This window comes from Aptenodytes patagonicus, chromosome 17 (assembly GCF_965638725.1).
Source record: "Aptenodytes patagonicus chromosome 17, bAptPat1.pri.cur, whole genome shotgun sequence".
Taxonomy (NCBI): Eukaryota; Metazoa; Chordata; class Aves; order Sphenisciformes; family Spheniscidae; genus Aptenodytes; species Aptenodytes patagonicus.
Window position 1 is genome coordinate 12,618,975 of NC_134965.1, and position 27,158 is coordinate 12,646,132.

At 36.4% G+C, this 27,158-nt stretch overlaps 1 protein-coding gene across 4 annotated transcripts in view; it reads left to right on the forward strand.

The window, feature by feature from the left end:
- The window catches only part of NLK (nemo like kinase), a 67,870-nt gene that overhangs the window by 12,569 nt on the left and 28,143 nt on the right, over window positions 1–27,158 (forward strand). For all 4 annotated transcript variants that reach the window (XR_012996663.1, XM_076354265.1, XM_076354264.1 and 1 more), the window contains 2 exons: window positions 22,163–22,292; window positions 23,903–23,958. Coding sequence is in view for 3 of the 4 variants with exons in the window: in XM_076354265.1 (XP_076210380.1) it covers window positions 22,163–22,292; window positions 23,903–23,958 (186 nt within the window). In the remaining variant the exon portion in view is untranslated. The remainder of the gene's footprint in view (window positions 1–22,162; window positions 22,293–23,902; window positions 23,959–27,158) is intronic.

Below are 27,158 nucleotides of genomic sequence, written 5' to 3' on the forward strand. Positions count from 1 at the left end.
ATGTGGAGTAATTGCTAAGATCTGGGCTAGCACTTGTTGAGCTCTGCAAATGAGACTTGAAAGCCAATCTAGTTGTAGATTAGGAAGGAGTGAGTCTGGCATGTGGTCTGGGTCAGTGGACTTTGTTTCACTTAAAACCATTTTATTTTTCTTTTAACTGTTTTTGTTCCTGATTAATAGCTTAAGATTTATTACAGGAAATACAGGAAAAGTTATATCACGGTCCATTTTGAACCCTTTTCATTTATGTATGGCACTTCTGTCTGGAGTGGAAGCTCACAGTGTGCTGACTTCTGAATAGAAGTGTATGTCTTTCTGTCTTTTAACAGAGTACCTTTTTGGCTTCCTTCTGCCTTCGTTTTTAAAGGCCCTTGACAACCGATATGAAACTATTTGAAAGCCCTAAATAAGAGCTGTTTCCCCCCCCCCAGAGATTACATAGTAAGCAGAACAAAAGCATCGTTAAAAAGGCTGTTCTCGTATAGCAATATAACTTTTCTTTGGATGTTTCTGTAAATTCTTGTTGGCTCATTTACTTCAGATCTCTTATTTGGAGGGAGAATATCTTGCAGGTAATTTTACAGAAGAAGGAAGAGAATATGTCAGTTATTCCCAGACTGCTTGCAATCCATCTTTCTTAATTTTATCAATTCCTAGGCTAGTGTTTTCAGGTGAAATGAAGAAGAGAATTTTCTGAATCTCTTAGTGCTTTCTGACTCTCCTGTGTTCTCCCCAAGTGCTTTTAAAATCCTGTAGACCAGACCTCCTTGATGTTGATTTGTAGCTTGTGGGTATGTTGATGAAGCAAAATTATTCTTTGTTATTGTTCTGACTGACTGAAGGGACATGGATCAAATAGATCATGGAAAGACATGATATTCATAAAATTAATATGCGTAATGTAATACTGCACAAGGTTACAAATGTAGACTGTATAGAGTACTTAGCGTCCAAGCGTGCCTTAACTTCAACAGTTACTGCATCTGGCTTGAGCTGTGGCTAACAGTTTAGAAAGGTGCATCTGCAAACTAGCTCTTAACTCTTCGTGCACATTTAAAAAAAATAATGAAGACAGTCAAAACAATACAAGAAAAATTGAGATGCTGTTTTTTGTTTTTCTAACAAAAGTGAGGAGCCTTCCATTCAATTAGCATTTTTCAAGTCATGATTCCTATTTCAGTTGCAAGGACATATCCAGAACAAACAAGAATAGACACGGGCTGAAAGTGACATCTTGGAAAATGAAGATCTGCCAATAGTTTTGTTAAGGGCACATGTCCTCTAAGTCATCATTCTGGAAACTGATCTTGTTAACATGATGTGCAGTTAAAGGACAATGGAGTTCAATGGTTTATGTTTTCTTGTAGTTCAGCATATGTAAATGAAAAAAAAAACCCAAACACAAAACGAGCCTAAGGTTGTATCAAGAAAAATACCCAGCTCTTAAAGTGAAATGAACAGAATGAGTAATGACTAGCATCTACCTTATTTTTGTGTCTAAATTCAAATTGTTGGGGAGAGAAGCTCCCACATAATAATTGCTGTTAATTTAGATAGGGAAAACTCTGCTTTTCCTCGTCCCTTATTCCTTTCACTGTTTTGAATTGACCGAATGAATTCACTGTTACTGTCCATGACACTTTCAGGTTTTTTTATATGCCTCATCCTTGCTGACAAGTATAGTAAATATCTGATTTGAAAGTCTCAGTTTTAATTTAGGACCTGCGTTTGGTTAAGGATGCAGTTTCACAGCCACAATCGTGGCAGCCCATCCACTGTGCTTGAACTAGCATTCATGTGACAGTGTCCTGAATTGTTAGTCTTCTGTTGAGTGCTGCTTCACAAGTGAATATTCAGATCATGAACTGGAACAAAAGAATATGAAATTAAGACCTGCTAGAATTCTTTTCGGGTTTAAATCTTAAAGCCGTTAAAAGTTGCCATTTATGATCTGGCAGAGCAAGACTTTTATCTTCTCTGTATAGATCCAGACTGCTTCTTGAGACGGAGAGTCTCAGTGCACGTTCTGTGGAATACTTCTGTGTCAATGGCTAAAGAACAACTAGCACAGATCCTGCATGCTGTCAGTCTGTATGCATAAGTATTCTAACAGAGAATGTCATAAAGCAATACTGATCGGCAAAATTTTTTTTTTTTTTAATCTATTTTACCATAGGTCTCCTGATGAAATTCAAGTGAATAAGAGCTCTACCTAACTGCTTAACTAAAAGCAGTTTTTAATTATGAAGTGGAAAGTACCTTTTATTTGTTTTTTAAGTTATTATAGATAGCTCAAGGTATCAAACTGCTTTTCTGAGCATATTTGCTCATTGATTGTATTTGAAAAGTCAGGATTAAGGTCTTCCACTGTGCTTTTGATAGCAGGGCATTGATATACTTACCCAAGCCCATAATCTGAATTGCAGCTTTCCTTTTGTCCCTGCTGAAGGAGAAAAGCATTTATGTTCTTTAGGTTTGGATTGTTTATTGTTTTCTGAAGCAGTCGAAGAAAAGTAGGTGAATGTTGACAGAATTGGGACCAGCCTTGACCTACTTGTGGCTTCTTCTCTGATCTGTGTCTTGGGCATGTCACCTTATCATTTTTATGCTACTGTTTACTCATCTAAAGCCTCATCTAAAACATTAAGAACTGACAGGTGTTTGGCAATTTGAATATTAAATGTATATATCATCACTCCCACAGTTGTTCCCAAGAAGATTTTGTCACCTATCATATGACCCAGTAAAGGGAATCCTTCTGTAATCGTTTTTATGTCATACTGAACTCTTGTTTAAACTTTGGGTTTAAAGTGTTTTAGAGCCATTAATTTAATTCCTCTTTGAAATTCTGTGTTTTCTTCCAAGAGTCTGTATTTGACTTTAGAATGTCCCAAGACTGGAATTACACCCATGGTAGTGATTTATGTTATCACAAGGCTTTTGGCTGACTCAGAATAGAGAAACATATATCAGGATTTTTGGGTCAGTTCATGGAGATCATTTAAAACTAAATATAGCTTTGAAACTAACAGGTTAGACAAGAGCCCTGCAGGTCTGACTTTGGTGTCTCTTTGGATGAAGCTGTGAAACCAAAACAGCTGCTGTGTAGGATGTAAATTAGTTTGGTTTGTAACAATTCAGGTTGTTTTTTTTTGGGGGGGAGGAAGAAACACACTTTCCTTGAAGATTCTGTAATATTTTAAACAGTTACCTTAGACTACATATTGTGGGTAAGTTTTAAAAGGGGGGAAAAAAGGCCAAGTATCACTGAAGCTGTGCTGCCTTCTTGAGTGTGCAGTCTCCTCCAGCGCCTGCTGCTTGTACCTGTTTACCTGGGCACTGGCACCATGAGATTAACAGGGTTAGTTGTTTTTTTTTTTTTGTTCTGCTGACAAGTCTTGTAGATGTTTACTAATATAAAAAAATAAAACTTTTTAGCAGTGTGTAGGGGTACCATCCTGCCAGCATCAGCACTTGGAGAAGAACAGGGGACAAGGCCTTTCAATAAACCTTTGAACTTTGCTACTCTGTCTTATGACATCTTTCATAACTTAAGCCGGTGACTTTAATTACTGGCCAGTAAGCATATCACACCTTCAGGCCCTGATCAAATGAAGACATAAAGCTAATGTAATAAACATTATGGAGGGATGAGACTAAAGGAGCAAGACCATTCTAAGTGATCTCCCCTTTATTTCTGAATGCCAGTAAAAGAAATGTGTGACGTGTTCTGTTTAGCAATAGAAAATATACTGCACATCAGCCAACAGAGCTGCAGTAACATATTTTTCATTTTATACCAGAAGTACATTTATATTTTAATCTCTGAGGGTTTGGTATGGTTGATGATACCACTGATTAATGTTTCAGTTATTGGTCATTACATTGAATTTATTATTCAATTCTACTTCAGTCTGAAAATATTATCCTGGAAAAGGAAACAAAAATAAAGTCAGTGATAGAGACCAGCAAAGATCAGTCATCACTGTTTTTGCATTGATCGTTTATTTTGTTCCTGTATTATTATGCAATTATTAAACATTCAGATAGACTTGCAGTGGAAAAACTTCTCAGTTCTGAAGCTAGATATTCATTCGCTGGCTTTAACAAATCATCTGAAAAGATATGCTTTGCTTCAGATAAGCATTATATATAATACTGGCATAGTAATGCTGCCCTGTCTTGCAAAAAAACCTTATTATTTGTTGGAGTGATGGTCATATACTTTATCACAGTTGGAAAGCGGGTCGCGTTAAGTCTTGGGAAGTGTTACAAAGGTAGAAGGTTAAGGTTAAAGGACTTGAACTTTGACAAGAGGAAAAATTTCTTTACTGAAAGAGTGGTTAAACCTTGGACCAGGCTGCCCAGGGAAGTGGTTGAGTCACCATCCCTGGAAGTATTTAAAAGACGTGTAGATGAGGCGCTTAGGGACATGGTTTAGTGGGCACGGTGGTGTTCGGTTGACAGTTGGACTCGATGATCTTAAAGGTCTTTTCCAATCTTAATGATTCTATGATTCTGTTCTGTGATTCTAAGAACAATACTGACTGCAAAATGCTCAATACCAAGCAGTTACTTAAAAAAAAAAAGTGTATATATATAGAGACGAGGACTTGCTTTTACCTGAAGATTTAGATTTTGCAAATTTTACAGTATTTCAGTCATTTGAATAGTAAGCCAAATGATCTCTCGTAGAATTATCAACAAGATGAGAAATTGCATTGGTTACACATTCTGCCTGTCTCAGACATGAAAGAATTTTAAAGTGTCTTGTATCGCTCTCAGCAGGCTGTTAATTCAAAGGTACTATTTACCTGTCTATTTTAGTCTGTCACTCTAATATCTTAATATTTCTGAAATTGCCCTTTGCATCTAATGAAAAGGAGTGGTTATGGCTCCAATGTAATTGAGACTGTCAAGGAAATAGGTGGAATTTTTACAGCGCTATGAGACTTGATGGTATGTGACAGAGGATCATTCACTTCACTGGTCCATGGTAATGGGAGACTGATGTCTTTTTAAACTCCCTGTTAATAAATATAAGCCTGATTATTTTTTTTTTTCCTTTGCAAGGTTTTGGGTCTTTCTTAAATCTTCATTGACATATACTAAAATAAAAAGCACTTCTTTCACGTTCCAAAAATATCCCGTAACCCTAAAGCATCTTCTAGACTTTTGGATTGTACAGGTTATGAGTTTATTTCACACTTGTGTTTTGACATGTCCCTTCTGTTCCTACACTAACTCAAAGAAGGAATGACTGTGCAGTGTTGATCACATAGAAATCTTTACACAGGAAAAAAAAAATAGCAGTTTACAATAACTTACAGGAGTGAAATGTACAGAGGAAACATCAGAAAAACTGATGTCCCATTGCCTTCTGTACAACGACAAGGAAGCTGCTGTTAATGTAGTTGGGCTCTTTACCACTCTTGTCAAAATATATAAAGGATTATCTTCAGTTTGAGTTGTCGTTATTAGAAAAAGCTGTATTATCTCTGAAAGAGGTAGCACTAGAAGAACTTTTGTCAGATGTGCTGTTTGTTTTGTTTCTCAGCTCTTAGTTTTGGTTTATTCAGTAGAGAAGGAATTGAGATGTCTCTGGTTAGTGTTTACTTTGGCCATTGTTAAATGTTGGTGTTGGGAATTACAGTAGTACCTGATAAGCTTAATGTATATTTTAAGTAATATTTTAAAGTTCTTAAATCTAAATCTAAAGTTCTTAAATCTAAATCTAAAGTGATTCTAATATCCGTTCCTGTGCAAGACAGATAAATAAAAATACTGTTGTCTAAAATAACTTCTGGTAAAGGGAATGGAAATAGAAAGTGGCAGCTAAGAAGTATTCTGAGTTGCAATACTGTATTCTGTATTATTGTAATAAAGAATTGTATTATAATAAGGAATGGGCAGGATAGAAGTTGAAACTTGAAAGGTCAGTAGGTAAGATTTGTCTCTTCCAGGTAAAAACCTTGATGAATGTTCATAGATTTATCATTACTACAGAATTTGGCGAGATGAATGTAGATAGCAGTGTTTCATAACATTAAAAGGTACTGCGAGCCTCAGACAACAAATGTATCAAAGTCCCGAGGCTTCATACTTAACCAACAGACACAACTATTTCCCTTGGTGGTAGCAGAGGACACTGGAGTGTAATTACTTTGGAATGAAGTACTGTGTTTCAAATATTTGTTGCAGACTTTGGTTTGAACACTCTTCTGATTTTTTCATACGCTGGCAAACAGCCAAACGTGATAGTGGTGAAAAAAGTGAATGGCTGAAATACGATAGGTTTAACCTGGAAGATGGAGCGTTGAGATATTAATTGAGATGAGGTGCGGTGCTGGTTCGCAGGGATTATTGTGTAGCTTCCTTGGAGTAATGAAGCAAAAAGGAGTTTAGTCACTGTTTTTTGTTGTTTCGTTTTGTCCCCGTCCCCCCACCCCGGGGAGGGAGAGGGTGGTAGGGAGGATGAGAGGTGCAAGGGAAAGCTGACAGTGAAACTTAAGATGTTGGGGATGATTATTGAGGGAAACTAGGTATCTATCTAGAGGATATGACCGGACACTTTATTAACCTACTTTGCTATGGAGGTGCAAAAATACTCTAGGAACTGTGCCAAAGCCTGGAGGCTTGTTGGACATGGAGAAGGAGGTTTCTCATTTGGGTTTTCCTTGGTTGGCTAGTGGGAATGGGAATAGAGGTCAGTGAATTGGGCCAGGAATGTAGTAGTTCATGTAATTGTGGTATACGCTTTAAAAACAAAGAAGAAGGAAGTACAAAAATACATGGAGATTTATACGTTTATTTGGTGTTTATTTATGAACATCACAGACCTTATGGAGCTATGCCATTGACTGAAAACAAAAGAATTGCTTTTATGGAATTAAAAAAATATATCCAAATAAATGTCCTGTATAGTATAATAACTTATTCTAGCTGTGGTTCATATAGGCAGTTGAGAAGTAAATAAAAAGGTCTCAAGCATAGCCAGAAAATTTTTTGTAAATGGGGAAATACGTTCGATTTGGAAAGCAGTTTCAATTTTAAGCTTCCATGAAGAAAGACAAATTAAACATTTTTAAAGATATTAACCGTAACAGTATCCCTTTAATTTTCTATCCTTTCTTTTAAGTAAGATACTCTGAATCAATTTTTGTTCAAGGAGACAGATTTCTTGCAGTAATCAGTTTTGCTTTTAGCTCTGATTTTTAAAGAATAAGTGATAATGGTGCACATGCTTGAGGGTGTGATTAGAACGCAACGTTAAAAGGCTTTTTAGGACATCTATGGTTGAAAAAGGAGCTCTGGAGAGGTCTGCATTTGGCAGCTGAGCAAGATGTGAATAAAGCATACCTTTGAAGTGTGGTATGAAGAACAAGTCGCTTAACCCTTTCGCATAAAATACCTTTTAGTGAAAGTTAAATCTAGGTGTTTTCTTCAGGCTCATCTGAAAGTTATACATTAAATCTGTTAGCTTGTATTCAGTCTTTTCTTCCCCTGAATGCATCCTGTATCTCTAAAAAGACCACCTGTCAAGAATATGTATTAGAAAGACTTGGCTATTTGGAGTAACTTACAGTACAGGTTTTTTTGAGTGCCTTTGAGTATTTTTTTATTACCTTACAGTATTCTGTGGAGTATGTTGAGAAAACTTAATGAAATGCTGAGAATGAACATTGGTAGTAAGTTAATTAAATTGTCTTTTTTTATAATCTTCTTAAGGAACTTATTTTCTGTTCGGTGTCTTTAAAACACACACAAACCGTTGTTCAGACGCAAATTCCTGGATGTAAAACCTACATTACTTGCCTAAATTTTAGGAAAATATTTAGCTGGTAGAATATACTTTTGTAGGTTCCAGATGTCTAAAAGCGTAAGAAGTTTTTTTACTTTTGTCTGTGAACACCTTCACCCAACTTTTATCAATCCATATCAGTCTGCAGATGACTTCTTGTCTATTTAACCTCAGGTGATCTGTTGTGTGAATGAGCGCTGAAACTGAGGCAAAACTCCTGAAGCTGACCTCCAAAGATGGGTAAAACAGGGGAGAACTATTTGTCAATGAACTGTCACTTCTGGGTGGACTACTACCCTTCAGTCTTAATGCAAGCTGATGGGACATTTTGTGCTTTAGGTAGGCAACAAAACTTGAAACAAAGTGGACATCTGGATGGAAAAATTTCAGTACCTCCTCCTCTGCCCACAGTGGTGCTGAAGGAGTTACAGGAGTTCCCAACCAGCCCTACAGATTTAGCATACAGACTGTATTGCCTCGTAACGTGGCCAAAAATATGCCAAAACCAGAAAAAACGACCTCTTTTATCCCTCTACTATTTATATAAAACTCAGCAAATGCTAACTGTTAGTGAAGACTTCTTAACAAAAACTAGTAGAATTACAAATATTGAACAGCCAGTGTAATACTGCTTCTTCCTAGAGAGTGGTCTGCATTTGAACTGTAGCATCTTGCCTTCAGTTGCCACTGGCAATGGTTTCAGGAGAGAAACCGAGCATTTCCCCACTATACAGACCTTACTAGGTTATGTCCACAGCAAGATGCTTTAAGTCTGGTGCTGTTCTTAGTGTGATTTTAATTTTTCTGGAGCTTTGGCTAGCTTTTGTTTTACTTGGTCCCTACCGAGACACAGCTCATGCTTCCTATGTTAGTTAGAATGTGTCACTTCAGTTTTAAATGAAGTATTTTCCCCAAGCATGGGCCAGGCTTAACTGTAGGTAAGGAGTGGGTAAGAGGTGAGCTGGGGAGAGGAGGAATACTGAAATTTATTAACACAATCAGGAGACTCTGATTTACTCAAAAAGGGAATTGGAAATAGATTTTTGAAAAGTGTTTGCTATCAGTGTTCATAAATCAATCATAATGTGTTTTGTTTTGCTTGAGTAAATAACAGCTTCCAAAATATTTTTCCTCATTCCTGTACTTTTTTTTATGTTTACCTGTGAAGACTGCTGCACATCTCACCCTTTGCTTCTTTAAACTTCTAATATCTTCATTTTGTTAGCTGAAGGTTAACTCTGAGACATTCTCAACACCTCCAGTAACATATTGTAGTACTTAAAAATGGTATAACTAGCCAGACATACTCTCAAATTTTAATTAATACAGTGAACATTGACCTGTAAATGAATAACTAATAGTAAATACCTCTCTACAGAGTAAACACATCCTTTTACTTCTTCCTCTGCTTTTTGCCCTGACTTGTTTTAAATTAGACCAGTCCCTTCAAGATATATACTGTTACTTATTTTATTTGTAACTGCGTAGCACAGTCTGGGCTCAATTTTGAGTGGGTCTTTATAGCACTGCTTAAGATCAAAGGAGAAAAAAAAACCAACAAAAAAGCAAACAAACACAAAACAAAAAAAACCCCAAAGAGGTGGTTGTTGGATATTCCACTTCACTACATCCATGTTTTTGAGAAAAAAAGGGTTTGTGTCATACAGTTAACTGTTTAAATTCCTTTTAGTTAGTTGTAGGGGCAGAGTATGCCATTACCAAAAGACAATAAAGCAAGCTGCTTCCTTATGTTGCAAAGGTTATTTTGTAAGAGTAAAATACACATCCGAGAGAGGGCAGTGCATATGGTGTCTTCCAGTGGTAGCAATGCTGTTACATCCTCCAATAGATCTGTTGAGCTCTTACCTCTGACTGTCATTGCACTGTCTGCATAGTTCCTTATTACTTTCACACTGACTGGTCTTGGATGTCTGTGTCCCAAAGTTAAATCAAAGTGAAATCAAAGTTTTGCTCAGTAGTATCTCCTCAGCTATCTTTTTCAGTTTGCTTTCATATTATATCTCTCAAAATACAGATTTTTTTTTTTACCCGCTGTTAATATGTCATTTTAGCATCTTTGAAGTATTGCCAGCTGGAGACCGCTGCAGAGCAATAGTGACCTGAAAATCATTAACAGAACATCCATTTCTTAAATATCTCAAAAAATAACAGCTGTTCTTTTTGATAATGTCTTTTAACTATGAAACCTTTTTCTTATTTTTCCATGCTTCTGTGCTAAAAATTCTGCTATCAGTACCAACTTTTACTCAGTGTATTCTTTCAAATTCTGTTGGAAATGGGTTAATCTTCTGTGCTGCAGCTACTGGGGGCTCTTCATAGGCAATGATTTGCAGCAGGATCGTAAACAGATTTTGTGGAAACTTTTTAAGTCCGTGAACTGCTGGTGAAAATCTGTGGTCGCACTTCTTAAGTGTCAGTGTTTGTGTTACATGTGTCTGTCTTGTGGGCCCTGATTAGCTACGTAGGGTAAGCAGGTATTTAATACAGTTTGTAGGTAGGATAATAAGAAATTATGTAATTTATCCCTAGACTTGTCTCTGGCCACTGCACGAGTACAGGTTCCACCTTTTGTCAGTGCCATTTCTCAGTCCAGTGGGTCGATCCTCAGATCTACCAGTACACCATCCTCAGATTCAGTGTGCTTCTCTAACATCTGCTTCTTCTTCAGCACTGATGATGCTATGACTGTCTGATCTGTTGATTTCCGTTTGTTTATTCTTCCTTAGTGGTGATGGGCCTCATGCTGTAAGTCTAAAACAGCCTTCCAGAGAGCTCTGGTCATTGCAACAAAGTGAAGACAACTGCACACTGCGCTGCTGTAGTATTTTCCTCCTTCCCGTAACTTACCTGTGTGTGGCTTTTTCTTTAAAAATTATAGCTAAAATGATTATGAATATCTCCTTTAAACGAGATTGTATCAGCTTTTGCATCTCTTAAACAATGTGTGTACAGCCAGAGGGTAAAACGCATTATAATACCATGCTAATTGGGTGAGTGCGTATGCTAAAATTCTCTTGTGAAAAATCCAACAAAAACAAAACCTAACTCCCTTCTAATGATACCACTCAATTAGCCACTTCTCCTGTTTCTTACTGCAAGGGAAGCCTAAGTCACTGCACTAACAGGACAGGATTTAATGTGGTTTGTAACATATAGCAGTGACTCTCAATTCAGACTTGGCAGACGGGGAGAAAAGGCTCATATAAAATCAAAAACCTAAGGTCCTCAAATCAGCACGCTTTGGTTGTCTACAAGCGAGGCTTTGTTTTAAGCTGGTTCTCTGCAGTTAACTGGTAGGGTGAGGCATTTCTAGAGAAATGGTTCATGTGTTATCTAAGAGCCTTCTAAGAGATTAATCCCACCTATCCCTCTCCTTATTGACTAGACAGAGCCAGTGTGACTGACTTAGATCATATTTGACATATGCTTAAGCTGTCATTGTTACTGAAAAAGCAGTCTGTCTGTCTTCCCCTTTGTCTCAGCTACTTATTTTCCTGCTTTCTGCTTCATTGTGCCAGCCCAGCTGTTTGCATGGCCACACGGTGAGCCAGATCTGGGAGCCCAGCAACAACCGTTAACCAGGTTAAGCATGCCACGCTCAGAGCCTTAGATTGGAAAATTGACTTTTGGGCTACTAAAGTTAGACAAAATGATTTAGCATTTGAATAATTTAACTTCCATTAAGAATTGTCACAAAGCTTTAAAACGTATTTTGTATGTGTTGGTGAACACCACCACTGGCGGTCAGGAACCATGTTGGAAGACGAACTCTTCAGTCTGTGATTGGAGACGATACTTCTGCTTATTAGGCAAGGTCACTGGAGAATCTAGAACATTACCTTTGTCTTGTCTCACTTGTATTTGAGTGTTTGTAATAGTAGAATTGTTAAAGCAGCTACTTTGCTTAAAAACTCAGTATATGTGTATAAATTTCCTTTTTATTCTTCAATAAGAAATCTATTGTTAAATATGCATATATATATGGTTTTATTTTCTTAATGACTTCACACGTTATGTGCATGCTTTTCTCACCTCTCCCCTCTGCTACCTAATGGTCCATTAAATGTTGTTGATTAGTTTTTGTCATGTTTTGGTAGGGCTCATTGCCTGTCAATAATTCTACAGAGAACAGATATACTGGATCTGATGGCCTATTCCTGTGTGTAAACTTTATGTACCCAGTCAAACATTTCCCAGATAAGTGATTTGATAACTGCACACCCTCTCCCTGCCCTTTCACATCAGTCTTGGGAATCTTTTGGTTTTGTGAACTTTTCAAAAGGATTTTTTATTTCATCCCATGCTCAAATATATTTTGAGATATGCCAAGATGTGATTGATTGTGATACCGTCTACTGAAAAACTAGTATATTGGGTATCACACGCCCTTGAATATGAGCTGCATTATTTGTTTAAAAGTGGTATATCAAATATGCTTGGGTGAGCAGCTGAAATGCTTGTGGGATCAGGTTTGTTACATATCTTAGAGTAAGGCTTTCTGGAAAAAGTCTGTGTGATTAAGAGTCAAGCAGCTGAGGAAAAAAGTTCACTGACTAATAAGAAAAACTTGGAAAGTAATCCTATTAAGTCCTCCCCCTTCTGATAAGTCATGATGTAAATTTATAGGTATTCTCTATAAACGTAAGGGAAGGTTCGCTTCCCTCTTAGAACAAATTCCATCAGCAGTTTCCCACACCGCCCCTGAGAACATTCTTTCATTATCTTGTTTCTGTGTAATAATTGCCATGGAGTAGTCACAAACTTGTTTTTCTACCAGTTGAAACTATAGAACAATGTGTATGCATTGACCTGGATTCAGAGAGAGAAAACGTTACTGTTGGCATAGTCTCCACCTTGAAAATTTGCCATCAACATGGTAGAGAGTTGCTGGAGACTTACAGTGCGTAATTGAAAAGGCTAAATGCCTGCAAGGATTCTTTGAGATAAGAATTGTATTTGAAAACATTTTAACTAGGGGTCTGGACTGTATCATTAAAGAGTAATAGAACTACAGAAAGGATTAAAATTTTATTATTTCTGGAGTCATTAACCTGCAATGTAAATAGAAGCTACAGTTTTTGTAAAGTATCTTTTTTTCTCGATATGTTTTATGTCAGACTCTTTTTTTAAACTTTTTATGTAGTTCTTAAATATACTAAGACATATATATATATTTATATTATGTATGATCAGCAAGAAAAAAAGTTTTCTGATGAATAGAGGAATGGCCCTTCCACGTAGGGCACTCAGCTGCAATTCAGGAGATGCAGTCCCCATTTCTGGCTCTGTCCATAAGCTCCCAGCGTGACTGAAGGCCTGGTTTCCTGCTGTACCTAATCTGGTGTAATTGCGAACTGCTACCAAAAAATCACACCGTCTTGCACTTTGCCCCAGCCATGTGCTCGCACAGCTTCCCCTCTGTCACATCTAGGGATCGCGTGGCTTTCAGATGACTTCATCCCGCTTGCTGCATGTGTAGTGCCGAGTCTGTCTGCGCGGGATTGCTGTGCTGAACCGACTCACCTTGTGGGCAGCTGTGGACTATCTCCAATGCTGGCAGGAGGGCAAGAACCAGCAACGGGTGGGAGCAGGACCCCCTCTTCCCGCAGCAGCTTGCAGTTATACAAGATAGCGTAGTGTGAAGCCACACCGTCAGCAGATCACTTGGACAAGTACATCCTTATCTTTTACTTGGGATAGTACTGTTGTGTCTGTGATGGTTTGGAGACACAGGCAGAGCAAGGGCTTGTGTGTCTGAAAGCTTGTCTACTTCTTTACGCTGGTTTGTTCTGGTGAAACAAGAGTACTGGTCACTCTAGTGGAAAATGTTACCTGCAAAGTCAGCTTGGTCGTTAGTGACACAGTAGTGAGTTACTGCTGTAGAGAAAGGTATAAATGTTCCTGTAGATTTGACTATCTTTTTAAAGAAAAGATAAAACGAAACCAAAAATATAGTTGTTCTTGTTGTGTAATAGGCGGGTTTAGATTTATTAGTGAATACAGGACTAGATATGGAAGAATTAAATAAGATAGACTGTAAGTGCCTTGCAGCCTTTAGGCCAGAACACGTATGATACATTCTGGTTAGGTATAGAAAGTTTAGCTTTCAACTTGACTGCGGATTTGATGAAGGATTTTGTGAAATTTTGGTGTCTGAAAAAAATGGGTAATATTTCAAGAGGAACATTTCAGTCTCATGTTAAGCATTCAAATATATGTGTATTTGATTTTTTTTTTTTAACAAGAGTCAAAGTCTGAAATAAGACAAATTGTCTTGTTTACCTGTATCTTAATCTCTTTACTTCATGATTGTATTTCTTTTCCCTCTTTTTGACTAGAAGGATCATTTTTGTCATGTTTATAAAAAGGGAGAACTGGCCAAACTGATGTTACAGAGGAAACAATCTGTTCAACGTAACAGCATGTTATCAAATACATTAAGAAATCAAGAATAGAGAAATAAACTTCTGTAATATTTTGGCTATAGTAGTCTTGGTGTTACCTGTGCCAGTAGGTGATATGGCTACAATGGCTAGTTGTTGCAGTTGGTCACCATTTTTTAAGTGCCTGAATCATGAAGTCAGTTACTTTAAGTGGAAATTAATATAAATGTTTTCTTTACTTTCCTACATTCCTCTTAGGCACTAAAAACCTGGTAAGGTCACAGGGAGAGCATCTTCCAATAAACTTTATCAAATTTTACAAAATGTATCGTTTGATAATTTTTACAACTTAATATTCTACCATTGTCATGTACGTGAAGTGTGAGTGACAAGGGGAGACAACTGGATGCTGCTAACAGACCACAAGCAAGAGGAGGAGGTGGTGACACTGGCTGTATTAATGAACACATAGCCAGGCAGCCCGCTCCTCTAACAGTAACCAAACTGCTGGTGAGAGCGCAAGATAATTATACTGAAAGACTTGTAATTGCTGTGAAAGCAAAACGTGTGACTTGGCTTAAGAGTATTAAAAGTAGCTTTTTGCAGTGGTTTATACAGTATAATAAAGAATCCTAAATGGTTGGGTGTTCTCACAGAAACATCTGGAATCATATAATTCTTAGAGGCATGATTAAAGCCAAACTAGATATTCCTTGATATTTTTTCCCTCCTCCAAATTATATTTATTAACTTATTTTTTGCCCCATACCTATATATAATTTTTTTGCTAAGTTATTTTTGGTTTAAATCTTGGTCTCTTACCTCTTTATCCCCAGCTACAGTTGATGCTTAATAAGACTTCAGTAGTAGCTTGAAAGAGCGCCCCATTGACTCTGTGCTGAGTGATGGATAGATTCCCTGCCTGCTGTTCACTTTACTGCTAGATTCACCTAGGGTGTAATATCCTAACAAAGCAGAGGAGGGAATTGAAATGTGTTCTTCTGAGAACAGCAGTAAGTAGAGCTGCCTTTCTAGTTGTTCTCTCAATTAGCTCCTAGGAGACTTTCGTGCTTTTCTAGTTTCTCTTGGGGATATGTGACCTGATAGCATATTGCTATAAATAATTATTTTACTGGTATCAAAGTAGGTACTGTACACAAACACAAAGCAACATTTTCAGCATCTTTATTGGATGCTGTAAATATCAGTTTTTCAGACAGGCTTTTTTCTTTCTTTTTCTTTCTTTCCTTTTTCTGTTCTTTGGAACGCAGTCCTGACATTTCTGATCTTCATAACTTGGATTGTTAGTTTTGTGCTGCCCCTTGAAGTGAAATTGCTGGTGAGTGGTATAAAGCTCACAAGCTAAGGCAAGGGGGTGAGGAGCAGTGTGAAATTGTTGCAGCTATGGGGGAAAGAGTAGAGGAATTGCTTTCAATCTGGATGTTGCAGGTGATCATAACTTGTTTGTAGAAGTGGGTTATTTAAAAGAAAAAAGAATGTGACCTAAATGCATATGCCACATCAACCCCATTTAACTTTATCAGAGACTACAACAGGAGCACCAAGAAAAGACTATTCACCTAAACTGATTTTTGCTATATGGAAGCATTTGAAAAAACAAAGGAGAGCAGACACACCAGGCCTTGCTTACACAGCTGTGATGAAGTTTAACAGCTCTGCAATACGTTTAGCTCTTTATGTTTGTTAAAATGGGTCCCGCAACTAGTAAAAATGAGCATCAATAAACCTGTGGTAGCTATCAATATTATTTGATTAAAGACCAACCATTTTATCAAATCTTTCACTCTCACTAATGAGGCTGCGTGACAGCTACACCCATGGGAGAAGTGTAGGAATTAATAGGACACTGATGTTCACTGGTATGGGTTGCCTGATTATGTTCTGACTTAACAGAATTTAGAATTCCTGGATAAGTGTCATTATGGATACTGAACTAAAGAGCTGTGGTACTTTGAGGTACAAAGCGCCATCCGTTTTCTCAAGTGAGGCTCAGCAACAGAAGAGGCTTGGGAATCAGCGCTCAAAAGTTTTAAGTATATACCTTCAGTCAGAGAGAAGAAGATGGATATCCATTTCATATTTTAGGGGGTAAATATACCCCCTAAAAGGTATTTTAGGATTTTTAGGCATTCAGCAATTACTTTCATATCCATATAACCTTTCTAAGATTATTTTAATTTTAATTTTTTTTTTTTTATAAAGGGATTAGGAAGGAGCTTAGACAAAGTACAGGCTTAATACCGATAGGAAAAAAAAAAGTTTTGCAGTTTGTATTACTGTTCATGTGTAATTAATATTGATTTATGAGAACTTTAATTTAGGCAACTATAAAAAAAAAAAAGAGAGGAAGCCTCATGACTTTCTGCAGAGCAGATAGAGATTTGCTCAACTGTAGATGGTCAACATTCATGTCCTAAAATTTATTTTCAATCTGAACTAGTTTTTGTAAAAGCTGACTGTTGGATTTTTGTGTTTCTATGCAACTAGCATAATTTTTTGCAGTACAGCTGAAGAAAGTGAATGTTTCAAATCCATCAAAAATCCTGTTTTAGGTATCTTTTTAAAATGACCTCCACTTCAAACTTCCTGTTTTTCATTTGTCTGTGGGAACTCCAGAGATGACTTTCTCTGAATTTGTGTCTTGGGTTCAGATTTTTAACTTTGAATGTATTACTTTCACAGTCTTGACCCATATCGCCACCATTGCTGCTGGTAACGCAGCTCATAGGCAACTGGAAGAAGTAGAAGGTGTGCATTTGGCTGTTGTTAAAACACATAGATACCATTCGATTTAGGTGATGAGGTCAGACTGCTTACTTTAAACGGTTGTTATGGCTTACTTTAAAAGTCGTCACAGGCACAACTACAGAGGCAGTGTAATTGAAAATCAGTGAATGCAGGTAGCTTTATATTTAATGCTATTCTGTATTTTAACATTTCCATAATTTCGGACAGTGTGAGAGGAGTACTTCTGTTCTTTTAAAACACTGTATTGAATTTCAGACTTTGCCTGAGAATGTTTCAGGTTACTGTTCTAAAACTGAATTTTGTTATTCTATTTTAATATTTTATTAGAATTGGGAGTGACTATTTTAATCTAGAATTCAATTAAAAGAACAGCTTTTGAGGTCTTCTGGTAATTTTGTGTGGAAGTATGGCACTATCTGAAGAGTATACATGAGTGTAGGTTATAGTTTTTAATAGTTTGATTTTTTTGACTAATAAAATGAAAATGTGAGCAGTTTTTACTTTGAATTTTATTAGATTGGACCATGTAAATAGATATGTTACTGTAAAAATCAGATGTTTGTTTAGTATATGCATTAAAAGCACACCATACATAATATTTACATAATTTATGTGAAGTTTAGTTTGACAAGTAACTGGTCATTAAGACAAAGATACGTTTTGAACAGAGTCATTTTCACTGGAGATCGCGGAAGCTGCCTTCAGAGCTGTTCGTTATCTATACAGCCCGAGATTCATTAGCTAATACAGATGGGATAACCCGCGTGTTGCAGAACCAGAAGAGCTCAGCCCAGCAGGCCTTTCAGCAACAAAGAAATAAAAGCATTCCTCTGTAACAGGCTTCAGCACTTATCTCTGTTCTCTGGTACTGTTTGTGCTGAACCAAAGCAGCTGCTACCCTGAGTTGAGAGAACAAACTCAACATGGCGTGAAATTACTGCACTTCCATTCACATTCATTAGAGTTATCTTGTTACCAGCTACAAGCATGACTGGTCTTTGCATGAATAATAACAAGAAATGCTACTTTGTGAGTTTTGCCTTAAAACATTAACAAGACACAATGCAAACTTTGAAACCATGTGTATTGTGGTCCATCTAATAATATATATTATTGCATTTTTCTTGTCAATTGCTGGAATAATATTTATACTTATAAGATTTGGAAAAAGGCAGATAGGAAGTTTCTAAATGGAAATATGGTTAAAAGGTGGCTATTAAAAATAACTCCGAAAGGTCTTGAGTGTAGGTTCCCAAAGCTGTGTTGCTGCTACTAAAACATGCAACCTCTGAGATGTTTGTCACGGGGGAGGAGGACCAGTATCCAAATCCTCAAGTACCAAACAGATGACTCCCCCTTGCTCAATTAGAAAGGAACAAGCAAGCAAGTGGAAACTTGTTTTGGTATTTATTCCTCTTCCAGCAGATCAGTTTCGTCCTGACTAGTGGTAGGTTGAATTTCAGAAACAACTCTCTCGCCTGCCTTAAATTCAGTGTCGTCTTGTTGGTGCTGCTGCAGCAGTGAGACCTGAACATAGCTAAAAAACATATGCTGTGTGCATAGTTGTAGTGGGCCTGCTTTTTATCTCCATGCACTCAAATCCATGGTGCATTTTGTCTAAAAAGCCTTCGGGACATTAATAATAAGGAAACACCTGAAGAGCAGAGAGGACTCTAATACATGCTTTGTCAATCCAGCGGTGCAGAATTTTCCTCAACAGGTTTTGTTATGGTCTTTTTGTTCTTATTAGTCTTTAAGCCCAAAACCAAAGCCAAACTATTCTTGTGCTTTTTTTTTTTTAATAATGCTGGGTTTATTGATTGATTAATTGTGTGTTGTTCAAGCACTTTGTCAATTTCTTGTATCTGTTTCACATAGATATGTGAATTGTATTGCACATCTGACCTGTTTATGAAATCTTAATGTCAAAAATACCTAAAATTTTAAAGCTGATTCTGATATGTTGAGTTATTTGCTTGTTAACATTTACAAAATGGGTTATGACTAATTGGAATGGTGTCTTTCTGTTGTGATAGTACTCAAATTCAGAAGCCGATTGCTATAGATACGGCCTAAATATACAACTAGGAGCTTAAAAAGCTTGTAAGCTTGTAAAGCTTACAATCTCCAGAACAAGAGGAAGAGCGTTTAACAAAACCACAAGCTATCTGCAACTAGTTTTATGGAAATTGACTTCCTCTTGCTGTAAACAGTCAAAGTGATGCCCGAGTTTCAGATGACAGATTGTTATCAATCACGGAAGGTTGCATTACTTGTTTACATGTCTGTCTTCAAAAATGTTGTTGTTTGTGACTTCTGGTTTAGGTCTGTCCATTTCAGGTTCTATTAAGCTTATGTAATTTGAGGTAAAAAGCAAACAAAAAACCTATTAAATTTGTGAAGCTGCAGCTAACTTCTTCAACAAAGTAAACCTACAGACAAATGGCCATTGTTTTTTTGCTTTACGCTCTTTTTGTGTTGTACAGCCCCTGGACATGATCAATGAGGACTTTTTAGTCTTTCTTCAGAGAAATTTATATATGTTTACTGCACTAATTTATTACAGATAATAGAAATGGTAGAAGTAGATGTGAACTCTCTCAAATAAGCTGTCTGAACCTTAAGCATTGTTTTATCCTGTCTTAAAGAAATTGAAATAATTTTAGAGCGTAAAATAGCAATTGTGTCTATTTAAAGAAAATTCTTTTGTTGTAGTTATGCTTTTTAGATATGTTTCTAAGGAAAAATAATGAAACAGTACCACATATTTAATTTTCTTCACCTTATTCAAAAAGAATTGTAGAACGTGCTCTAAATATGCTATAATATAGCATAAAATAAATTTTGAAGGTTTTAAATCAAATACTTTTCATAGCCAAGATAGCTATTTAACTATTGTTTTAACTGTACTGTTGAATATAACATGGCTGAGGAAGGTGCTTGTGGTCTGCCTAGGTATTAACAGTCATTTGTGAGGAAATTTCATGTTGTCAAAGGTCTCAGGTCTTGCATCTGTATGATACTTCAGTGTATCATCATTGCAATCCACCAGTGGAATTTCTCCCATAGCTGTGAATATCCTCTTGATAGCAGTGTTTCGGTGTGCGCGCGCAGTGGTCAGCAATAAGTGTCAAAACTCCAAAGGGAAAAATTAGCAATTCAGTAGCATCTGCAGTGTAATCAGTGAGGATTTTTATGAATAAAATGTTACAACTTTGTTTTTGTACCAAGAATATATCTATTTAATTCCCAGGAATCAGCAGCTTTTAAGTTTTCTTTTACAGGTTAGAGGTTTGGTGGCTTGCCGCTTTTTTTTTCTTTTTTTTTCTTTTCTTTTTTTTTTTTTTTTTTGGTTAAGCTGGTAAAAACTTGGCGGGGGCCAGAAATGCTGTCTCATAAAGAGAGAAGAATACCACTAATTAGCTGATCAGTGGTGCTTGACCTTGTGAGCAATGGGAGCTCTCAGCTCATGCTGGGATCAAATTTATATGAATTTGTGAGCCACTGCCTGGTACTGGCCCTGCTGTGTGTCATTCAGAATCTGCCTGTGCTATAATCCCAAAGCTACAGGCCAGCCTGAAATGTCGCCTACTCATGATGAATAGTACCTTGTTTTGCAAATAGACTCATTGAGGTTAACCATCATCTGTGAATGAAGTTACTATACAGTGTGAGGGAGGATATTTCAGTCTGGCCCATGGTGAGTGCTGAGTTGCATTAACAGTGGATTTTCTGTAGCTCTTCCAGTTTTCATTCCCTTTCTTTCCAATTTAGGCTAGAGGCAAGAGGCAAAGGTCCTGGAGAAAATAGGAAACATATTGTGAATTACAAGACCTTTTCAGATTCTTTTCAGCTCTGTGTTTCCCACCATAGAAATTAGTCTGGTATCAACTTTCCCGAGTGCCCTTCCACCCCTTATTTAAAATACAAAGATGCAGTGGCTATTAACAAGTGTTCCAGCCAAGTGTGTTGGGGTAGTTCTCCTTGGACTCCCAACCACTACTATCAGTGGCTACTTCTGACTTTTTGGATTGATTGAATTGTTTTGTATTTTGAAGTCAGATGCGGTACTTGGAGATAAGGCAGATATTTGATTATCCCATTCTAATTTTTTATTTAGATACTTAAACCAACATGGACCTGAGACAAAAGAAGAAGCCTTCCGTGTCGTCTGTAGGAGAGTCACATGATAGATGGAAAAGCCAGCAACTTTTTAAGGACAAATGTAGTCATCAGGGTACATAGCTGGATGTAGATTCTTACGTGGTTATGGCGTTGCACTGAGAAGAAAGTTATTTTGGTCATCCCAATAAAAATATGCAGAAAAAAATGAAGGTTTCCTAACAACTGAAGATCTAGAAACCCTGTTTTGTAGTGAGGTTTGAGAAGCCTCACCTTAAAAACCGTGATTGGGAATTGAGGCACCATAATCTCCTTGCTCTAGTTTTATGGTTCTCATTATAAAATTCTATTTTCAGAATCTCATTACCTTAAATTAAAATACTTGCCATGTGCAAAGCACCTTATAATTTCTGAACTACTATACTTGCATCCCATAAGTTCTATGGGAGAAAGACAGGTATCATGCCTGTTTTACATTTGTGGAAACTTAGATACTGTGTGCTGTTGCTTCTCCAGATGTAAAGTGATTTAGTGATAGATCAAGTAATAGTCTTACACTTGCCAGTGTTCTGTCAGAATGGGATTATTAAATTTTTTGCCCTCTTAGGAGAGGAAGAAGAAAGCAGTAGACCCAACAAAATCAAATCTGTGTAACTGAGAAAATGTTTTACTCTTAATAAGGTCTTTTTTGGGAGGTGAAGGAGATGTTTATCATCACGTCTGCTCCTCTGCTCAAGGCGTTGATCTAAGTTTGAGCTACAGTGTATGCCAGTGGCAGGCAGTATATGCACTGATGTACATGTGTCCAGCCGCTTAACAGCTACCAAGCTTGACTGGGTATGTGTATATGTACTCTAATCAAAGAATGATCATGCTACATTTAATACAGGGTCTATAGTACAGTGCATAACGCCCTTTGCTTAATACTTTTTTCCCTAGAAGTGTCTTCACATTGTTTTGACTCACCGTCTCAGTTGAGAATGATAAGAACTCTAAAATACTCTTTTCTGATTTAGAAAAATTGTCTAACTGTAGTATGTGATGTTCTAAATCTTTTATTCTGTAGGTCAGTAACAGATCCGCGAGATGGAAAGAGAGTTGCACTCAAAAAGATGCCCAACGTCTTCCAAAATTTGGTCTCTTGTAAAAGGGTCTTCCGGGAGTTGAAGATGTTGTGTTTTTTTAAGCATGACAATGTAAGTAAATTCAAAGTAATTTTGAAGTCTTTGATAAAACCTAATTGTAAAATGGAGCTATCTATAATAGAAGTATTTTTTTCTTTTAAGTTATAGAATATCTAAAATGCTTTAAAAGCTCTCTAATTTTATGGTTATCAGATTTCCTGGAAACTCAGCTATTACTGTTGCAAACACTATAAAAAATGAAATTATCAAGAATCTAAGGATATTCATAATTTCCCTTCCAAAATGTTTGCAAATAGACAGGCAATACACTTCCACCTAATCTTATTTTCGGCTTTAGATAAATGTTAATCTGCACAAAGCTATGCCAGCTGGACATGCTTTCGCTTCCAAGCTATTTCTTACTCCATCTTCCTCTCCCCTTTGTTGGAGTTTATTGCTCTTTCAGTTCTTCTAGCAGAGTGGTTGTGCAAGCACTCCCAGATCTGCTTTAGGTAAAATCAGCTAGGTTTAACATTTTAAGAAATTATTTGAATTGACCCATATGGTTGTATCTGAAGTGAATATAAAAGTACTTGCAGAAACTGTTCCACAAGTGCAACTGTGGCTGTGGTAACCTCTCTCACTGATAAGCAGTAACAAGCATCTTGGGACTACTGTCTTCTCCTAGTGGAGTGGGATCAGGAAGTGGGTATCTGTTTCAGAACATTATTTCATTGCTTTTCTTCCTGTTTTAAAGTTTATCTTTTTTTATCTGAGGGTATCATATTCCAAGAAAGACTTTATTTGTAGTTAAGCACTGAATTCAGATAAGTGTTGTTAGTGGGACGCAAAAGAGGTGGACAGCCTTGCAAGCTTATACCAGATTGCAGAGTCCCACCACCACCACTATCACCAGTCCTTGGGAGATGGATTGTGGGACAAGATTTCTTTTGAACTGGTATCTTAAACTGCTCCTCACCAGGGTATTCCTTATGGAGCAGATTTTACTGAGGACTATAAAATTAAATAAAAGCCTCTCTGTAAGCAGTCAGTAGTTGAGCTTGATAACCACTGAAGTTTGTGTGCTTCACCTAAATGTCATATATACTCCTAAGACAGGATCTAAAAGACTACACCAAGGTAGTATTTTTTTCCTGTGAGAGGATGTAAATTCTGTGCTGCCGCTTTTCTACCTTTTTGCTTTGCACAGAGAGCTGAGCTTCTGATTCAGAATGTGAACAACTTTGTTTTTTGTTAATTCCCATGTGAAAGCAGTATATCACAGAACTCTTAAAGGTGAAAGGCAGAACAAAGTGTAATATCTTTTGCTTTTGCATTTCTCTGCGAGAATGACTTCTTTCAAATATTTTACGGTTATATATATTTTTGAAATAAACCAATCTTTATTGGGTGGATAAACTTATGTTTTTAAGCTAGTACTTGAACAGCTGGGAAAAGTTTCTTGAATTTAAAAAAAAAAGAGAGAAAGAGGCCCTCAATGTACAGAATATCTGACTTGGTGGGCTATTAAATTCATATATCTAGTGAGATAGAATATTGGTCTGTCTGTGTGGGATAGAATAAAGCTAAGCTCTATGAGAAAGGTGCAGTCTGACTCTTTTTGAAAGGGATTTGTTTTTGTTTGACTGGGATAGGTCTTGATCTTGTGTGGTGTTTCCTAGGTACTCTCTGCCCTCGACATACTCCAGCCTCCACACATTGACTATTTTGAAGAAATGTATCCTAAATATAAAATAGAGCTTCTTAACTGAGGTAGGTGTAATTTTCATTAGCTTAGAAACTGCAAGTAGTTGGTGGTATCTATGAAATAGAACTACAAAAACCTTGAGCCTGTATCTGAACGGTTTTATTTAAAGAAGTGAATCTATACTATCAAGAACTCTTAGTTATTGTTAACATTGGGGGTGAAATGGTGCAGGACTGAACATGAAGCTTTGAATATGTAAGAGCCAGTAAATGCAGGGCATTGTGTTTTTACCAACAGATACTGCTGCTACTAATGGTGATTTCCCCCAAAATTTTTTTTTTAAAACGATATCCAGTAATTAACTTCCTCTCAGTTTTTAGTACCTTAAAATACTTTCTGGTGTTTTCAGAGTGCTACTGTCACATGCTTTGAAACCGTGACTTTTCAGGGATGTTTCAGCAGACTAGTTGAGTTCTGGCTTTCTGTGTTCAGCCTCTATCTTGATCAAGAAAACAGATTTCACACAAATGTATGTGCTGTTTAATGTGTCACTGATGCAAAGGTACATGCTGTCTATGGGTAACTGCATTATAAAATTGAATTTTAGTACATAACTTGACATGAGAATGTCATGTTTTGTTTTGTGTTTTTCCTTTTTCAAACTTTGGGTTATCTTCTATTTTTGGGGTTGGGAATTTATGCGTTCTTAAATACCAAAAAGTAAGTCTTTGACCTGGGTAGGCTCTTACTGACTCTAGTTGGAACAGAAGTTCTGTGACTCATAGCAGGTTGTTTTAGTACTTACTCCAGTTTTTAAATTGCCAGAAATTACTCTAATGCAATGAGTTAAGTACAGATTTTCATGGTACAGAAAGTATCTGGAAGTATCTACTGTGAGAATTAGAACAAAAAATTATTTTAAATAGGGGTAATTCTGCTCTCTGCAGAGACTTTGCTAGCTACAGACCAGGAATCATAATAAAGATTGTCTGCCTAGATTAATCCCACAGTCTGTTCTCTTCTTTATGCTATTTTAAAAATTTAACATGCTAAGATCCAATTTTTGAGAAGTTTTTAGCTAATAAAAAATGAACTTGATAATTAGCACTGAATGAGATTGTTTATATTTTATTCTTTATGTGTGTAGGAAAAAAGCTCTTCACCAGACTCCTGCCCATAACAGTTTTAAGATTATTTGCAGAGTTTTATGAACTGTTCAGATATTTTTACAACATGCTATTAATAACAAAATATCCTTTGTAGACTTCAGTAAAAGTGATATGTTAGAGAGCAGATAATCAAATATCCTAACACATTGACATTTCCATTATCAAATTAGCATTTCAATACAGAGATCTACCATACAGCTGAGGTCAGCTAATAGACTTCTGTGTTTTCTATGGAAAACCCCAAAAGCAAACACTGAAAATTAAACTCAGTGCTGAACTGTTGAAAGCAAACACTTGAATCATAGCATATTCAGTTATGTGTCATCTCATTATACTGCTGCTCCTTTTACAGCTTTGGTTGCATTGCCTTTCAAGTTTATAATTTGCAACCAAATTGTGCAAATAAAAACTTCCTCCCAAAACCAAAGTTGTTACCAAAAAACTCTTTGTAAATCAGGCAGGGCATAATGAAATGTCTGTTATAAGCTAAAGTAAGCTGCCAATCAATTTTCATCTAAAAATGTATGCATATACAGTCAGGAACATATATAAAGTGTTCTGATTGAGGATTTGGTTTTATTTTCTGAAATTGTGTAGTTTTCATACAATCATAATTGGGACCTGATAGCTTTTTCTGTTACCGGGACGCATAGTAATAGTTAGGTTTAAAAAAAAATTCCCTGTCCCACAGATGTCCACATCATGTGTTCTGCTTATCCTACAAGTAGCTTTATTACGTTGGTGTCAGTCTTCAGTGGAGCTGCTTGAGGTTTGAGTGCACCAGCTTACTCGTATGGTTAGACTTTGGAAGTTTATTTTTTTCATTACTGATAGGTTTTAGCTGCTTTTTTGTATGACCCACTTTACAAGACAATTAATGGGTGGAAAATTGTCATTCTTTATTTTTAGATAAACTGAACTTTGTGAAATGTGGTTTGATCTATTTGTAATACCTTGAATTTATTGGTGAAGAAAGCAGATGTATTTTAAACTCAGTGATTTTAGCCAAAGTACAGCATGATTTACTGATTGGTTGAAAATATACTAGGGCTTTTTTGTATGAATGTTAGATAAAGCTCTTAAATTTTGCTTTGATATTTCTTTCATGTGAACAGCATATGAGTAGTCTTCAAAAACTGGAGTTTGGTTATTTGCACTAGTTCAGTGCCCTCATTTTATAACAAATCATATGAGTTATAAATCAGATCTAGGTTAAGGGTTTCACTCCTTCCATGTAACTGTACAATCAAGAATATTTAAATGGGCTAAGTTTATTTTTATGAGCTTAGCTACTGCCATGTTTTGTATATAAACCCAGAAATGTTAGTTTCCTTCATGGTTAACTGATTTTAAGTCATTCTGACTAGTATTTTATAGGGCTGTCTCTTTTTTTAAATTTGTTTGAATTTCTTGACTCTAATATTGGTAATAGAAGACTGTTTGCTTTGTAGTCTTCTTTCTCCTTTTTGTTGAAATAATTGCAGTAAGTGCACTTATGACCCTTAAATTCATTAGAAGAATGAACGAGTAGGTGTTTCAATTTATATGCACATTTTTAATTGCATGTGCTTCTGCTTACTGTAGTATAAGAACAACTTATTTCAGATCCATTTTAAGAAGATCAGGTAACTGTATTCCATATTTGGGGGACATAGTTGTAAAAACTTTTGTTGATCTGCTAGTATAGTTCCTAAAGATATCATAGTGACGTTCCATTTTTACAATAAGGTATATTGATCAGTGATAAAAGTGTAAAGGGATTGAATTGGTACTGCTTGCTTTCCTAGGAGTTGTAGTGCAATTTTTGGGGAAAGAAAAAAAATAGTAAAAGAATGACTAAAATGATATGAATGATGCGTTGGAAATGAACTGGTAGAGTTAGTTTCAATTATTCAATGTCTCATAGGTACTAGCAAGAATTGCAAAGTATATTTTGTAAAGACAACTCATTATAAAACTGAAAATTTTGATGATAAAAGATTTCTTAGGAATCTGGTGATGAATAAAAGAATTTTAATCTGGTGAGATTTTTGTTTTAGAATGCAAATTCTTTACAAACTC